Source organism: Channa argus, chromosome 19 (genome assembly GCF_033026475.1).
Source record: "Channa argus isolate prfri chromosome 19, Channa argus male v1.0, whole genome shotgun sequence".
NCBI classification, from domain to species: Eukaryota; Metazoa; Chordata; class Actinopteri; order Anabantiformes; family Channidae; genus Channa; species Channa argus.
This window is the reverse complement of record NC_090215.1, coordinates 5025558-5044728: the sequence shown is the minus strand read 5'-3', so window position 1 is coordinate 5044728 and position 19171 is coordinate 5025558. Positions and strand designations below refer to the sequence as shown.

The window sequence follows — 19171 nt, the reverse complement described above, 5'->3', positions numbered from 1 at the left end:
AAACCAAAACCAAAATAAAACCAACACAATGCAGTTAGGAAAATATTTAGTGGAATATTGATGTTGTTCAATGTAAGTTAAATTATTTTAACAAAGAAATTTATATAAGTTGCTAAAGGAAGAACAAGAAAAAGCTTTTTACTTTTTTAAGCTTTACAAAACATCCATCCACCCATTTAACCTCTTATTCTGTTAAGGGTCACAGGGTTGCTGGTGCCTATCCCAGCTTTCACTGGGTGAGAGGCAGGCTACACCATTCATGTTCACACTTACAGGAAATTTAAAGTAACCTCGTCAGCTGGAGAAAACCCACTGAATCATGAGCAGACCTTGTCTGGTTTTGCAGTTATTTTTATGCGATCAACAGCATAGAAAACATTTTAGTGGAATTGTGCTTTAACAGTATATTTTTCTCTGCTTCGTTTTTGCTTCATCATGGCTGAGATTTCCTGTCCTTTAAGTTTACAGTAAAATCCTTTTAAATAGCTGAGGGCAACAAATTTTGTCCCACCTTCTCCTTGACTTTTAACTGCACTTGGACATAACCATTTCAAAGTGGACAAAGGTGCCAGCTACCACAACTCCTTCCAGTAGACCAAATACTGCAATTACTGCAGGCAAATACTTTTGTAGGCTGCACAATAAAGAAAGCGCACAGGCACAAAAGCACAGTGGAATGCACTGGATGAAGATGAAGAGGGTCTGTCTATTCATGTCTGTCAGTCTGTCTACATTTAATCCTGACTGTTGGTTTGTAACTGTTAACATGTGTGTATGTCTGAGTGTGTTCTGGTTTGCTGTAGCCAATGGTCCTGTGGGACATGGTCCAGATTCATATACAGTAGCAGTGACTCTGACCTAGTTAACAGATGTTAGCCTCTGTGCACATTACACATGTTGACATTTACATTTGACTAATTCACTCAGCCTCATGGACATTTGTATTTATGTCCAAACATGAGTCCAGTGGGACCGCATTGTTTCACTAATTGGACCTTCAAAACATCAGGTGATTATAATTATTATATTATATCATTATTATAACACAGTGGTCAAAAATAACTGACCAAACTCGGTTTGTCCACTTGCTTTAACCTCATCAACACATAAAGAACTGAGCCAATTGAAGCTTCAAAAGAAGGAAGCCATTCCTCCCTTTGGGTTGGAATTGGAAAAAGTTTTAGATCATTATGGGCCAAAATCTCTTCTACAACTCTGTCCACTGCAGCTCCCTGAGGAACCCAGCTCAGTTATAACGACCATTTACATACTACAGGCTGCTCAAAGTTGTAACATCAGCTGTTCTCACGTGTACTGAGAAATGCTGTAGGTGCACTGCACATATAAATGGGTTCAGAAAGAATAATATGTAAATGTTGGAAAATGTGCACCTGGTCTGCAGGAGAAAGTGAAAGAAAGTAGAAGATTGTGTTTAAAGTTTTTGATCTGATAGAACTCTTAATTGATAAAAACTATGTTCAGTTTTTAATACCTAGTAAGGTCTCTAGATAAATGAATCACATGAGAAAGAAGTGTCTGCTATTTGTGCTCCATAATGTGTGTTCTTTGAAATCTATTTATAATAGATGGAAGTGAACTCTTTAAAACTTCCATCACTCAAACCACTGCTGGGGTTGAATTCACATGAAATCCTAAAACCACACTGAAGCAGTTAACCTGATTCTGAATTTTGTCTGAATTCAGACAACTCATTATTTACTGAATTATATCTGCACTGAACAAGTATTTTTCTTTCTGTAGATGCCTCTATTGTGTCTGTCGTCTTCGTGAGTTCTATTATTTCCAAAGCACACAAAATAATTTTGGTCAGTAAGGGTAATCCAACAATCAGGGGCTGGGCCAAACAAAGCCTACAGTTATGATTTGCAAATTTCTTGCATAGCTAGGTCCTGACAGGGGTCAGGAGTGGGCACATTCTCCTTCATTGTTTTCAAATATCCTATGTCAAAATATAAAATTCAGCGATGAGAAGTCAACCAAGGCTAAACACATGCAAATCACTGAATCCCTGTGAATATTTCGTTTCCTATTGGTGTGAACATAGTGTGAATATAGTGATGATTCACACAAGACCTTACAGTACCTGCTTCAGGTACAGTAACTTGTAAAATAAATCCACTGAGGATTATGTCCTACCTATGCAGCTCTAAAAAGCCTTTGTGGTTGGCTAATTCATTTAAGTGTTTACTCTGACTGCTCTTCATATTTTCAGGAAAGGTAGTGTACAATAATACATGCTAATAAGCCAGGTATTTCTATTAGGAGTCACAGAAACCCAACAGCTACATTTATCAGGTTGCCAAAAACTGAACTGTTTATCACAGCTTTTAAGTGTATGGAAGTCTACAGTGTACTAGGTGACCGCTAAAAAGGTGACATTGCTAGAAGCTATATGCTCAAGCTCAAAGCTCAAAGTAGTTACATGAAAACATTTCAGTTTAATTCCATGCATATATATAATGTGTTAAAAAAGTACTCATTTAGGTTATTCAACCGACCTTGTTTCATATATTATTCAAAGTATATCAACTGTATTAGTACCAGATGTTGCATGTTTTATAAGAACAGAATGAATTCTACGTCATTAGTTAGGCTTGATGAAATAGGTACACAGAGATACTGTATATATGTAAGTGTAACTTACTTTATGAAGTATTGTTAGACTAGACTCAGTATAATAGATTTAAACATCTGGTATTTAAGTAGCATTTTGTTTCAATCACAGTCAATGATGTTACATAAGGGAGTGGGCGTCCCTGATTCTACTACAGCACACTGCACCGTACAAGGTGGTTAGGAGACACAACAGTAGTTTGTAGTAGTTCCATGGCTGAAGAAGCGGTGGAAAAGTTTGGGCTAAGGTCAGACTACATCAGTGCTCTGCTCACCGGCAGGTATAGGTGCACTTAGGATGCAGTACTGGTTGGGTTAGCCTCCCTAGTCACTGTGGTGATAAATGACCGTGCATCCTATTTATAACCACTAAGCTGAATGCTGTGACGATGCTATAAGCTGCCTAACACTGCCGGACTTAGATCAAGACTCATTGCATCAATCAAAAGGCAACAAAGGAGAAGGAGGAAACACTCCAAGTGTAGACATTACAAATCAAAAATCAGCTGCTTTAGTTTAAGAATGACATTGAAAGCAACTTTAACGTTACTATGTTAATGTAATACTAAAAGAACTGCAAAGCTCTTTGCTGATTAATACTTCTCATTCACTTACACAATTCAAAATAAATCTAGCAACACAACTCGTACTTTAAGGCCAGTTCAGGTTTTGGTGGAACAATTCATCCTGAGGAGAATCATTACACAAGACAAACAACTAGCTCTAATCCAGGTGCGATAAAGAAAGATCATCAATAAAACTGTACATAAACACATAAACCTGTATAAAAACACAGCTAGAAATCAGAATATACACACTAAACGTAACTAAATATGCTTATTTTAGTCACAGTTTAATTGCTAATATATAGTTTAGTTTAGATAGTGGCAACTGAAGTTCTTTAAGTGAAGCTTACCCCTTCGTCGAGAGCCTCCCCTCTGCTCCATTCTGAGGAGCAGCGCTGGAAAGGGGGGTTGGAAGGGAGGGGGTCGTAGTAGTGGTCGCCAGGGAACTCCAGTAATGGGAGCCCAAAGTATACAGATATTGCTATAGAGGTGCAGAAATCAGGAATGCTGCCTGTGCAGTGTGGACAGTGTGAGGATCAGCTATTTCTATGACAGTGTGTGTGGGTGCTTGAGAGTGTGTGTGTGTAAGTGTGTGTGTGTGTAAAGACGCCTGTGACGACAAAGTCAGTGACATCAGCCATGCATCATAGAGCACCCTGACCCTCCCACCGACAGACCTGCACACACAAACACACACATACACAACTCCCTTCCCTCACCCTGAATTTCTGATCCCTGCTCCTTACACACAAGCCTGCATGTTTTAAAACACACACACACACACACACACACACACACACACACACACAAAGGGGCAGGAGCAGAGAAAGTGAGGGAAGCAAAAGGCAGTAGTACAGACTGTAAAGCTTTATGAAAGTGTAGTAGCAGAAAGAAGGACAGATGGATGGATGTCCATACGTGTAGGACAAACAGGAGATACAAGGCAGCAAGATACACAGCAAAAAAAAAATGAAAGAACCAAAAGCAAAAGTAAAAATTACATTTGTTTAACATAAAAGCACATTTGTGAACTTGTGGTGCTGAGACGATGGACAGCACATGCCTTCCAAAGTGAAAGCTGTGCTGTATATCATTTTTAATCAATACCTGTTCATTATTCTGAACTGCAGGTGCTGCCCCAGTGAGCAGATTCATTTACAATCTGACCTCCAGGGTGACATAGGTACAATATGCCAATCAATCAGCAAAACACAAGCACGAAGGACAGCACATCTAAGCTACCTGACAGACAGGGATTTACATGATGCCTTTCTGGAGCCATGCAATTTTAAGCCTATTTTTAATAAAGATTTAAAGGGTGACTTTTTTCTTGCTTTCTGACATAATCTGAACTAAAGGTTCCTCCAAGTGATGTCATCTGGAGGCATTTTCCTGCTAGAAGTAGACAGATATTTTGATAGTCAAAAGTTCAAAATCAGTGAATGCGTCCTATAAAGATGTTTTAATGTTAGCAGACATTGCTGTTTTAACATCAATACAGTAAACCTCCCCAAAGCGCATATGCCCTATATATGTGTAGGAACACTGGGCTTTTAAGTTCTCTGCTTTTATTTATATCATCATAAATTACTACTACTGGAATAAAAATGTAAACATTTAAATATTCTTGCTGAAATTTTATGATTACCATCAAGCAACAAAAAAATATACACAGGATCAATGGTGGTATCAGATTGAGCATCACCGGTGTTGGCAAAGTTGAATTAGAGACCTGCCACTGTGTGCTTCAGCCCCACAACTACATATCTTTCATAGTACTCTGCTCTCTACCTTTGTCTTGCCTTCCCATTAATCTGTCCGTCTAAGACATTGTGAAGTAGACACTAATCTCTTAACCAGATTAGACTAATCCTGAACTTTTTATAAAACACAGAAGTCATGTAGCGGTTCCAGACTTGATGACAATACTGCTTTGACGATATGATAAAACTGCAGCGCTGCACACTTCTGGCCGGTGGCCGCCTATGTTTTCAGGTGAGCATCTTTCAAAAGCCTGAAACATAATGTCTGTCAGGCACAGTAGGCTCATCACGTTGGTTTTATATACAGGACACAGAGAAAGTCTGGATAGTAAAAAAGAAAGGAAAAAGAAACTTTCCACAAGTAGTCTCCACCCAACTGTCACTACATGAAAGCTGGGCGGGTCACTCTGAGGATAAAACAGAACATCCACTGCCAGCAACACTAAATTGACAGATGTGGTAAGGCAGGGCTTATAGAGGGTCTATGAAAGTAGGAAGGATTATTAGTATCAGGCTGCGCTTGGTGTCAGATAACTGATGATGTAGTTTTGTTTGTCTCTCTGTGTGTATGTTGTATTTAATGATGTCCTAAGCCTTCATACCCTTCAAGTTAAAAACACTGTCTATTATGCAACACTCAGCAAAGAAGAGAAAGAAAGAACAGAAACAAGGGTTACATTACAATATACACAAACGCACTCATGTGTTGGAATGATATCTTACCGTTATGTTTTTTAGACAAAATTTCTATATTTTTATATTATTTTTTTTAGTTTTTCGATTTTTAATAATGTATGTATAAAAATTTGTGTTTTCATTTCTTTTATTATTTACAAATAATTACAAATATGACTGCAAAAGAAACCACTGAAAATGTAGTAGCTGGTACACAATAGTTATGTAACTTTACAGTATATACTGTACAACCTGAAGTATATAGTAAACATTCTTATGTACTTTAAAATGCAAAATCAGATATCATCACAAGTATAGTGAAAGTACAAGTACAGTTTTTGTTTCTGAGGAAAAGTTTAAATGAGATTTCCCTACAGAGACACCACATTAACAAGGTAGATCCATCTTTCTCCAGACGGTGTCACTATCTAGCAATTTGAGATAAACTGTGTGCATTCAAACATCTCTCTTTACTATGAACTGTAGCTGAATTTGGCAGATTCAACTCATGGATCATATCCTGACTCACAGCAGACCTATCTCTAAGAATTATTTAATAACTCACAGTCCATCCACTTTAAATGTAGCCAGAGAAAAGTAGTGGGATGTGAGCAACCACGTGGTGGTCTTACAAATTCTGGTTCATGGAGTATAGTATGAGTAGGTTTAATAGGACATTGGAGGCCTTAAGATCAGTGAAGAAGGAGCTTCATCTGCTCACTATTGCAGTACTTTTAGTGTAAGCATGAATGTTCTATATTTAAATTATTTCCTTTAAAAAACAACACTGTATCATACAGTGAGTTTAGAGGTCAGCTACAGAACAGTCAGTTCTAAGGTAGTGCAGATTGAACATCAACCACATAGACTATGCAGAAGAGTTGTCTCTTCAAACTCAGTTTGAGCTGGTTAAATGAGGACTTTGTGGATCCATTAATATATTTTGATCTAGTAAGAGATCATAATATCTTACATTAAATAGTTCTTGGTTTCTCACTGATCATAGAGCTGGTAAACAATTAGTGGAGAAACAAAGATTTCACAGTAATTCAGGGAAGATTTATTAAAACACATAACATTAAAGCAAATCAATACTTAGTGTGCTACATTGTAACTGCTGCTTAATGTCTAAAACCACTGCTCTGTATGGTATGCATGTGCATGTGTGTGCATCAAATTCAATAACAGAAATGTATGCACATCAATGGCCCTGGTGGAATACAGAACTTAGTAGTGGAGAGTAAAAGAGCTACAGATGTTGTTGGTGACCACATCTAATAGTGGGAACACTTTAATGCTATTAAATTAAGCTTGGTTCTAACCAGACTGTGTCACTGTGTGTTGTGACATAAATCAGTAATGTTCCTCCACAATGGGCAGAATTTATAATGATAAATTGTTGATAAATTATTTTTCCAGTCAACAAGTTCCAACACTGACGTATAAGATCTCTATGAGTGGAAGAGTTTAGGGGAATAAAAGCTCACTGTAAAGAGAAATTTGAAAAGGAAGTCCAGGAGTTTTTGTTTTGTTAGTGAAAGTCATGTGAACCCTAAGGGCCTCGCACACACTACAGTTGACAGTGAAAAGATAGAGAAAGCCACAAAAATGTGTGTTCTTACTGGCTGAGGGTTTATCATAGACACCACATTGAGAGCAGAGAACTGGGGGGGAGGAGATCACTCAGAGGGAAATCGCTAGCAGAAGTCACAGTAGGTGGGACTGTGAGACCAAACCATCCAATGAGCAGTAGGGAAAATATATGTTATAGTTATGGTTAATGAACCTCTATATAATGTTTCATCGCATTGATTCACTCCCTACATTCCTACACTTATAATGCCCCCTCCACCTTCTCTACTTTTACTACATTAATTTCTCTTTTACTTACAACACATAGCCATCAGCAGATTACAGCATCTAGGGAAGTCCACTTGACTAATATAATGTTTTTATGTATTAAGAAGAAATGTGAATATAAGAATTAGCTTGACATAGTAAATTATTTGAAGTTATTCGTATTCTCAGGGTGAATTTTCTCTTTAACCTAATCATCTAATTTACCTTCAAAAACAAAGACACACCATGGACAGAGAAAAATGTATGATACAATTTCCATGGATTAGTTTGGATCTATTTTAAATAATATTTGCATGATCCACGTATAGGGGTACAACTACTGACATTACAGACAATGACAGGTGGAAAAAGCAGAACTTAGTAATGTGGCCAATACAAATATGCAATGAATGTTAAGCAACATTGCAGGGTCAGGCTGGTTTCCAAACTACCTAAAGGTCTGAAAGGGCATTAGCCTTATGCCGGATTAAGACCACTGCCTGCATCTTTTAGCTGTGACCCTACTGAGCTAGAATCATGCTACCATCTGGAGATGACTGAAACCAATTCAATGAGGACAGGATACTGTAGTGGTATAAACAGTGAGGCCCCAACCTCTCAAACGGTTTTTAAAATAAAAAAATAAACAGCATCTAATAAACCATCTCTCTTTTATCTTGTGATTAATTATTTAGCTGTTGATATCATGTTCAAGTTGACCTTTTTCCTAATGAAGTGATGAGCCACATTTGGATAAGAAACTCAGAGCTTATTTCCTATTTAAAATTTATGTTAGAACAGGACGTACTCAGCCAGAACAGAATAAAGTTTTTTAATCATGGGTCGTTCTGTTCAACCAATAAAGGAGCCCTCCCTGAATCCCTCGCAATTTTGTTCCCCTTTGGGTGTTTGCCTTATTTCATCCATTACTAATTTTATGGTTTGGCCGGCTAATGGAATGCACAGAAACAGTACGTGTACAAAGATTCAATCCTTTGCAAAAGACAAAGAGATAAACTTGTGGTCCCAGCACCACACAGAAGACACCAAGCAAAGCTTTTTAGCTCAATGATCCCACGATGGTGGAACTAACTACTAAACTCTGCACACTGAGCAGACTCACCCCCATTATTCAAAAAACTGCTGAGAAAAGAACTTTTCTGCATCTTCCTATGCACTTAAATCTATTAAAAAAAACAAAAAAACTTCCTTTCTGCTCTTTCTTGCACTTGCATCTCATGAAATGTGAACACTTTTCTGATAAGACTTTGCTTTGATGTTTTCTCCTTGACTTAGATTTTTGCTGCCTTGTACCTCACTTGTAAGATGCTTTGGATAAAAGCATCTGCTACATGACTAAATGTGAATGTAAACTGTCTTCTGATACGTTTTGGAGCCAAAACTATGTGTTGATTAATCAACAAAAATAAATATATTTTTTCAATAACTGATTAATTATAAACTACATTAACTGATTGATAAAGAGCTAATCAACAGAATGTAATATTTATTTTAAGTAATCATTGCAACACCAACCATGTTAAAGATTAAAGGATAGCATGATTAATTGCTCAGCTGATTAACAAAAAAATCTGAGATGTTGAAAAACAAAATATTTCTCTAAATTCCTGTTGTTGAATGAATGTTGATTTGTACCATATTTCACGAAAGGGTGACATGTTAAAGAGGTTACTAGGTTAACCATTTGTATTAGACCAAATGTGGCAAAGATAATATTGTTAGAGGTCCTCAAAGCATTCAGTAATGAGCATATGTTACTCACCTAGAAAATGAGAAACTATTGTATGAAAAAAGTAATTCCAACCACCACACAAGACAGCTGTTATGCTAATATCACAGATGGCGGAAAAGCCTTTTAAATTTGCTGCTTATAAAATATGGCTAACAATAAGGGGAACACAGAAAAGCATAAGAGGTTACAGAGTACACAAGGTAAAACAAAGTATGGACAGCAGCTTTAAACAGAACCAGACCTGGCTGCGAAATAAACAGGAAACACATGGCTGGGACAGATGGGCTAACGGACTAACACACAGAGGCAGCAGTGTGGTTATATCACCTGTATAGTTTCAGCTTAAACACACTGAATGAGGTTTGCATAGCTATAGCAACAAGTCATAAATTAGACATTAACAACCAACCACTTCCCAAAGCTGACATTGTGGCTGGTTCCACGATGATCTGAGACATTAACATATAGCCAAAGGCCTTACATTCAGCTGTGGGGAGGTTATGCTGGACATCTGCACAGCACTGTTTTTTTCAATGCTGCATTAGTCCCCTCCCACAAAATTTCTGATCATTATGTACGCTTCTGCTCACTGACCATCCCACCCCACCTACTCCCACAGAGATGTTCATGACCATCTGGAACATTGTGTTCTGTGTGTCCTGTCCAGCAGACTTAAGTATTCTAAACCACTTCTCATGCATTAACTTTGCTGATTAATAACGCACATGAGTATATAAATTGCAAATGAGCTTTATTTCTTCCTATTCTGAAAGTTGTGGATTTATTGTTACCCAGCTTTATTTGTTTGAGTCTGGTAGAATTATTATTTTCATTACCTACAGCGCACAAGGCAATTTTACATTTGTTCATCGAAGCTGAAATGAGCTGTATTTGTTTAAAGTGCAGCTGAGTTCCAACACACTGCTTAATATGAGGGTTGAACTTCAAGGTGTAACACTTTCTAACTTTCAATTACAGTCTTCTTCTTCTAAAGAAGCCAGAGGGGGACATGCTGGCCAAAAACCCTGCCCGCCACAAGCCACCCATGTGTGTTTGTACATGTTAGTGACTTGCATTATAATTGTGTAAGGGAGTTCAGACGACAGGTGACAGGGTTCAGGCTAGGAAGCCTGAGGTGACATTTGTTTAAGTTTGCATTGGTGGGGCTGATTTGTGAGCAATAAAACAATTTCTATCTCTCACTTTTAAAGACTAAGCTTAAACCTCTTTCTTCCAGTGACAAACTGTAATGTAGAAAATGTGGATTCAACCTAAAAAGAGACAGATTTCATCTGCTTGATGTCAAAGGTTACACTGCATTGTCAATGTCAATATCAGGAGGAAATAAGCAATGGGAAATAAAGAACATGAAAAAAAGCAGGAAAAAGAGGGGAGTCGGTGTGAATGAGAACAACTGGAAATCAGCACAGACTGTAACAAACAGAGGGTGGGGTCTCACCTCCCCCAACTCAGCCAACAGGAAGCGAGCCAGGAGGATAATCAATAACAGTGACTGCCATTTGACTCAGGCCTTTCTACAGTACACAACATGCTCTTGAGCCATTATTTATGCATTTAGGACCAACCCCAGTAAATTACACAAAACTGACAGCTTCAAACACTCTCCTCTCTCTTCCCATTCTACCCAGCCTGTCTTATCATTTGGCCATTTTGTAGACATTAAGTTTTCACCAAGTCAGAAAGATTAAAGATTAAATCATACACATGGGGTACAGTTTGTATCCTCTGGTAAAGATAAGCTTGATTCTAGAGTAGATTACTAGTAGCATTGTGTAACTACTCATGTTAAACAGCATCAGTGGAAAGAAAATAAGAGTGTGTGGTCTTGAAGCTTCTAGAAGACAATCTGTATCACATAATCATGTGGCTTAAGATTCACTGCATGGTCTTTGTGACTATCATCCCCTGCTCTCTTTTGTTTTACTACAGCCTTTGTCAGAGAGAAACCATTGCATATGCACCACAATGTGAATACCAAACCAATACATGCCACAGTATGATGTCCAGAATAATTATTATAATAAATTGCTATTCTCTCTCCCACTGTATCTTAACACTTGCCAACGCGCAGTTGTAATTGCTGCTCCACAGCAGAAATTAAATACTGGCAGCTGATTTGCTAAATGTGCCATGTGAAGGGCTATAAAAGCAGCAACTTCACCAACAGTCCGGAAAAACGTGGAGTGTTGTAGGAGTTTGTTAAATATGCACTCCATGACCTCTTCATGACTAAAGTTCTAAAAAAAATTAAAAAGTCCCTCTGCCTGTGCTGTGTGCCTTCAGACAGGGTGATTAGGTTGACACAAACCACAATTACTGTATTTATTTATTCTTCATCCAATGGGATTTACTGTAAATGGGAATACTTCACAGCATATAGTTCCTTAGCCAAAGCATTGTGTAAAGGTTCTGTCTTCCACACACTAAAGTTCACGACGGGTCTAGAGAGGGTGAGTCACGTTGAAAGTTGCATGTCACTAGTAGTCAGTGCAGAGAGATGGGCTGCGGGTGTCCAAATTAGAGAGTGTGTTACTCCTAAGTTTGCTAGGACGGCAATAGAAAACGTGGCAAAAGAAAAAGTAAAAAATAGAACAGAACAGAAAGGTTTTTAAAAAAAAGCCAACCAGTGGTGTGGAGATGGATTATGGGAAACGGGAAAGATTGGGCCAAAGGGGAATTATTGGCATGAAACAAAAATTAATGTACTCCCCTGAGTGGCAGTAGCATGAGAGGGGAACCCTCATCTCATGCAGCTGCTGGAAAACAAGCAAGCCTTCCCTAAAATTTCCTGTTTTCCTTACACATTATCCACCCACACATCACCCATAAAGTTTTTCAGAAAAATATAGGCAACAGTAACTAGTGCAATTAAGCCAAATTATCAGTTTGCACTGGATAATGTAAGCACAGTCTAGAAAGTTCCAGAACTCCTTACTGTCTCAGCAGAAAAGTAAACATGTGTTCTTTTAAAAGGTAAACAGACTGGATATGTCTGCCGTGATTATCTCTAATCTAATAACTGATCTGACCTGCCGAGTCCACCTCTTCATCATTCAGCACGTTGTTGTCATCCACATCATCATCTTCATTCCCATCTTCTGCCTCTCTCGTACTGTCCTTTACCGGGACCACAGTGAAGTTGGTGGGCATTTTTACACCATGTGCTTCCCCTTAGCGTCTCCTGTTTGTCACACTTTTCTTCACGCTCTATCTTTCTGTTCTGCTGTTCCTCTCTCTTTCTCCCTTCCTCCGTCCAACAGCTGTCACTCCGCTATTCTTCACTCACTTTCGTCTTTGCTCTAGGTCTCAGCTGTTTGCTTTTTTGTTCTGACCTACCGTCCTGCGTGTGCTTAACTCTCCTGGGCAGACATCAGGTCTAACTTCTGAGTTTTTGTTCCTATTGCTAGGATTCTGCTGTACACCCATGTGACCCCAACCCCCCCTCACTGCACCAACTATCCAAATAAGGAAGACCAAGACTGCCCTGCCCAATGGAGGCTGTACACATTAACACACACTAGCACAATATGACATGGTCATGAGTGTGTGAGAGCATATATACTGCTCTCTGTGTGCCCAAGGTTAAAGTTCTGCCCAGGAATGTCTTTCTGTCTCAAACACAACAAAAGCCGGCAACGTCTGCCTTTGTTCAAACAGAAGAGGAAGAATGAAGGAAATTTTCACACACACAAATACACACATATATATTTCCTCACTTCCTATGCTGTGTTATTTGAGCCCCTGTGTATAGTCAGTGGGGAAGGCTGATTTAAAGATGTATACGGGGCCACTTTATGAACACCTCAATAAATACACATACATCTCGTTATCAAAATTACTGCAAAAACATTTAAAGTGGGGGATGGGAACCTGACATGGCAATAATAAAAAAACATAAGTGAATCACTGTTCCCATGCTCTTATCTCTTAGAGGAACTTAAAAAATACAATGCTGGCTGATTCAAAGCCTGAAAACACGGGTTTTGAGGCTAATATTTGTTCAGCATGGGGAACGTGGTTGGTAGGAAGAATACCATTTTTATTATTTGTTGTCCTTTACTAAACAGTGAAAGACAATTTCTTTACCAAACCTTTCTTGTTATTGCTTATTCACTGTTCTCCCTTCCCACAGTATTTTGTGCAGCTGTGTATGTTGTTTATAACCGTTATTCAGCAATAGTAGTGTATTTCTGCTTCTGTTCAAATCCATTAGCTGAGCTTACTGCTAATTTAAAAACAAGTCATTTCCTCAGAGTAAAAACTGCAGTGAAAATGATATGATGTTGTAGGTCTCAAACCAAATTAACCACCACCCCAATATGTTGGGAAATGCAAAAAACAAACTGCTGAATAAAAAAGCTACAGTGTGAGAGCCAGATGTCCAGTACTAATTACTCTGGCCAGGAATTTGCAATGTTGCAGCTGCAACAATTAATTCAACCAATTAACCATGGATTCTGCACAATATTACAATTTAAAACATCTGCATCACAACTTCTTTTTTTAAATTTTAGCACAAAATCTGGTATTTTAGGCAAGACAATAACATAAAGGTCCTGCAAAATCCTGGAGAGACTGACTAATGCTGCAGCCTTGGAGCCTCATCTGGCTGTTAAGTATCTGGAGAGCTAGACAACCCCTATAAGTTCCCCGGCACGATGACATGCAAGATCAATACAGATCACAGAAAGGTCGGGGGTTGCAGAATATATGAAGAGGAGAAGGTGAAGCTGAAGGCAAAAGACTGAAAAAGACAGAGACAGGCAGGCAGAATGACAAACCTAGTGGAAAATACTACTTTTTTCTAATCACTATGACTTAAGCAAGGTTCATTTTTAAATACTGAATGAGAATAAGAACAACTCTGACTGGCACTAGTGATTTTAGGAAAATATCTTATTATGTAAGCCTTCCAGTTACAATTCTGTGGAACTAAAACCTAAATATATGAACAACTCCAGTCATTAAGATAAAAACCTTACAGTATATCCACCCACTGTGTTGTTTCTGGTCCTTTTGTCTTTCCTAAAACTTACTTATCCTGTTTTTTACTGGAGAAAAAAAACACACTATATACAAGAAGTTCTAATGTCATAAAAGGAAAAGATCAGTTTTGTCACATACTGTATTACAGTACAGAAGCTTCATCTGTACAGTTTGTCAGTATAGTATATCAGAAATATTTTATGGAGACAGCAGGTCAGGTTTCAATGAAAATTCCAGTAAGTGGGTGTGTTTGCTGGACCTGGGCAACATGCAAATCAAAGGTTCAGTGAATATGAATGGTACCTATTGCATTAAACCATCTACCATTTCTAGAATGTGAGGGCAGGAGAGTACTAATCAATACAGAGATATGAGAACTCACTCTAGTATCACTACAGTATGTTATTATGGTCCTGCTGAGGTAACAAAGAAGGCATTTATCCACTCTTTGCCCAGTGGATGAGGAGTGATATAACTGGCATGCACTGATTAAGTGGCCAGACAGTCAGACTGCTTCACATGGACAGCCAGTGCATGCATGCCTGGAGGACAATGCCTTTTGTATGAGACTTCACAACAAGTCACATTGGAAAGTAAAAAACTGGGCTAAAATGCTGTGACATAAGCAGTTCCCACTGTTTAATTTTGGGCAGAATTGTATGTACATTGTTTAAAACTGTCCACTATGGTTTTGTTCAGACCTTAACCAAAAAGTTATTTTTTTAGCTCCTATATTGTACACAAATGACAAGATTCTTGCAGCTTTCAGCGGCGGCTCTTAGGGTGGTGGCATGATGTCACCTGTGGCAACCCTCACTCCACCTTACACAGAATCAGATTTATGAATCATGATGCAACAGCTGCAGTAGTTCCTCAAAACATACTTACATCATAACATAATTTTTAATTTACTTAAAGCTTATCAAACATATCCATCTATCAAACCTAGCTCGGGAAGCTAGCAATTGACTTAATGTGCATTTTTGTTTCTTGTTTGTTTAGTCCCGATCTGTAGATGATGAATCATTATTGGTAGGTGAGCACTAGCATGTCTCTCCTAGTTGGAAGTATTAATCTCTCCAGCTGGATACATTTTTAACTATTTGAAGTTTGAATTTAAATGCCACCTTCTCTTAACTCAGTGTTATTATGTATCAGATAAGTTATTTCCATCAGAGAGTTTGTTTATTCTACAGGGGGAAAGTTCAATCGTCCAACACACACTGTGGTAGGAATCCCCACTGAAAAACATGGCTATGTGATGTGAAGATGTTGTTTTAATGTTTGATCAATGTTGGACGTTTGTGATGAGTAAACCCAACGATGTCATTTCATTGGTAATTTGCTGGAGCATTGTTAAAAAATGTTAATGCTTTAATTTGGGAAGACCCAGTTTCCAAAAGGTTTGGAGGAAAACCTGCAGGTCAACAATTTAGTCCAAATGTAATAAGGATGCAAAGAATGATTGTTACCATAATCTGCTTACTTTTTCAATGAATCTATCCATTGTCAGAAATTGTAAGGAAACAATGACAATTGCCTGTTAAATTTCCCAAAGCCATGACATTTTTAAATGCCTTGTTTTTTCTGACCAACCAGACAAATTCCAAATATGTTCAGTTTATAATGATTTCAAACAGAAAAAAAAGATCACCTGCAAGGGCAATATACAAGGCATACGGTACACACACAGGAATTAATCTTCCTAGAAATAATAATTTCTCATCATAAAATAGGCATATTGATTATAAAAGGGAAGATAAGAGGAGCCATGCCAAAGACACAAGGCACACAGGGGGAACCACGATCTCTTTTAGGGGTGTAATAAGTGCCCACTGCCCCAACACTGGGATGGCACTAAAATGTCAAACAGTTTGTTTACATCTGCTTTTTTACATCATTTGTTTTTTAGAAAAACAAGTGTAATATTATGGCTTTATACAGTAATAAATATCAGTAGTTTTGCTGTTTTACAAGAAATAAATAATGACTCAGCATTATAAGTATCATAAGTATTTAAGTGTATATTGTTTTCCAGGACTGGGACAAATCAATAGTTCAAAGTACTTGTAAATTCTGACAGCAGTAAGGTAACAAAGCAGTAAGGTAACATCACCAGTCTGCTCTGTCCGAGAGCCTTAAGTGCCACACTAAATCCCTACCAGCAGCCTGTAGGTCCCTCTGGAGGGGATGAATGAGGGAGGACTGCTTCCCAGTGAGACTATTGAAACAGAGCAGATGCTACATAACTGTGAGATACAGTAAAAGTATAAATACATATTAAATATATGCATCTTAAAGAAATCATGGTTGGCTAAAAAACCAGAATTTGCTCCATTTATCCATTCATGTGAGTGTGGGTGACAATGTTGGTCACACGTTTCCTTCTCACTGTTACTTCCTCCTGCTCTTTAAACTGCGTTGCTTGATTCTAACTGACAGAAGCCAGATGTCAGACAAACGACAGCATTGATATAGTTTACTGTACTACACTGACTTAAGTGTAGGCAGAAAATTACACAACATCACATAACAAGCAGAAATAGAGCATCTAACCTGAGTAATTTTCCTTGCCATTTGTTTCAGTATTTTTACTGAAGTATAGCAGTACTTTAGTATTTTAGCCCCTAAAGGCTTTTGGTGAAGGAAGTAGATGAAACCTAATAATGACACACTGTTGCCCCCATTTGTCCACATTTGGAAGTACACCAGTTACACCAACTTTATGGGAAAATCTGAACAAAATTACCTTTGCTGTGATTTGTTGAAATGCAGACCAACAGGTTGCACTGCAATCTGCCAAACTGCCCCTGTCACATCTTGCAGTATTAACACATGTAATTAGGCATAAAATTGCAAATGGAAAGATCTGTTTTTACAAGCCCTGACTGAACCAAATGGAAGCAAGGCCAGCCTCAATATTCAGACTTTCCTAATGTCTGACTCTGTAATGGTGACTGAACTTTTGTGTTTCCTTTCTACAACATTTCCATGACATTGTTATTAGTCTGTGTTGGACGCTAAATCCTGGGAAAAAATGCATATAATAAAGAGCTGAGATGATGATAAATGATGGAAAGTCCCACTAGACACTGTCAGCTGTCAAGAGTTAAGTATAGTAGGTAAAAAACACTCAGCATGTTTTAAGACAACATGAAGGTGATAATGACCTGCACATATGGGCAATAGCACCATAGACATCTCAGGTAACAGCACACTTGCCTGTCACTCATGTTTGTATCGACGTGTGAATAAGTAATTACCAAAACACAGACACAAGTTGCTTTTCAGACAGACAACTCAGTCTGGGATAGGAGATGCTGAAAATCACTGTAGCTTCCTGTGTATCAGCCCCATTGGTGGGTTTTGACTAAATCGCGGCCATGTAAGGGATGTAACAGGGGACTGGATTTTTATTTAGAGACAAGCAGAACATGATACTCACGCAATGATTTTCTCTAAAACATTTCTGATATCTGACATCCACCAACGCCAGCACCAAAAAAACTCCTACCATACATAAATGCCTTTTGTACACAGAGCCAATGTGAACAATAACAACTTGAACACATACAGGTGATGATTTGATTCTGGAGTAAGTTGCAATTGTTGCAGTTATTGCCTTTTGCAGCATGATAAAAAAAAATGTCCCAGAAATGAATCCACACCTTTTACATCAATACAAAGTGAACATAGTATCCACAATGCATGTGTTTTAAAGGCATAACATTAAGTGTTTAGTCAACACAACAACTTATACCAGCTGCTGATCAGATTTCAAAAATGTGCTTACATAGACCTAATTTGGTTTTATTTTGCTATACAACTGTTTTTCTTTGCTGTGATTATTGCAATGCAAAACACAATATGTCCCAAATGACCCAGTAAATATCTTACTTAACCTTTCACACACTGCTGACCAAGAGCTGGAAAACCCCATGACTTCAAACAATAAATATACTGTAGAGAACCTCCTGGGGAAAAACTGGTTAAGTAGTTTTTCCCAACATCTGTTCACTGTCTACGCAGTAGCAGTGGATTTTAGCTGTTAGTGTTATCAGTCTGACCACATGCATTGTGTGCCTGAAATAAACATTCGCTGCACTTTTATGTACAGAGCCTTAGGAGAGGTAAGAACAGGATTTCAGGTTGATTACATTAGTGTTTCCATACCCAGTACATCCTGGGCATTGATTATCTGACACTGTGCATAATAATACTATTTTAGGGAGTTCCCTAAAATCTTATACACCTAAATGTTATATATATCTCTGGGAAAAAGCTTTATCCCTAATAGGAGAAGTTTTTTTTGACAAGCTACTTCAATAAATTATAAAACTCTGAAATAGAAATAAAATATTTAACTGCAGGAATTTTATATATATATATATATTTTTTTTTTTTTTTTTTTAAGCTTGTCACTGGCCATTGACACAACTATGGAATGGACACACATTAAGCTGACCATAGTGTGTCAACAGCTGAAGCTCTGTTTCAGACCCAGAAGCTAATTTCTGTCAGTAGAGTAAAAAACAAAACAGAGGAAGCAAAGTAAATGGTTACTAAAGTAATGAAAAAAGGTCCAAAACTGCCACAAAAAAGTAAAGTACTGTATGCTGAATAAACAAAAGGTAAATTTATTGATAGAGTTTTGCTTCTAACCACAGATAATACGGGATGTCAAAACAAGTATTTGGCAACTTTGGGGAAAATGTCAGAATTTTTGAATAGTAAGACAAGAGAGACCTGCATGTCCCTGCGTGCCTTCAGGTTATGGCTGTGTATTTACACTTGAAACTGACACTTGACAGGCTCCCAGGGCCATTTTTAGGCACAGGCCACCTAGGTGGTCACAAGCAGATATATTTAAAATTGATTTGCTCATGTAGGCACGCAGTAATTTATAATCAAATATGGACAATACAGGCATTTTC

General features: G+C 38.0%; 1 protein-coding gene across 6 annotated transcripts in view; it reads right to left on the bottom strand.

Moving 5' to 3' along the window:
- Positions 1–19171, bottom strand: part of slc12a7b (solute carrier family 12 member 7b) — a 56022-nt gene that overhangs the window by 28761 nt on the left and 8090 nt on the right. Inside the window, exon 1 of one of the 6 annotated variants that reach the window (XM_067485699.1) lies at positions 12281–12690. The exons of 4 other annotated variants lie outside the window; for them this stretch is intronic. In XM_067485699.1, coding sequence (XP_067341800.1) covers positions 12281–12401 — 121 coding nt within the window. In that variant the 5' untranslated portion in view covers positions 12402–12690. Of the gene's footprint in view, positions 1–3550; positions 3695–12280; positions 12691–19171 lie in introns of those variants that run through there. One more of the 6 variants, XM_067485702.1, reaches the window with a different exon arrangement.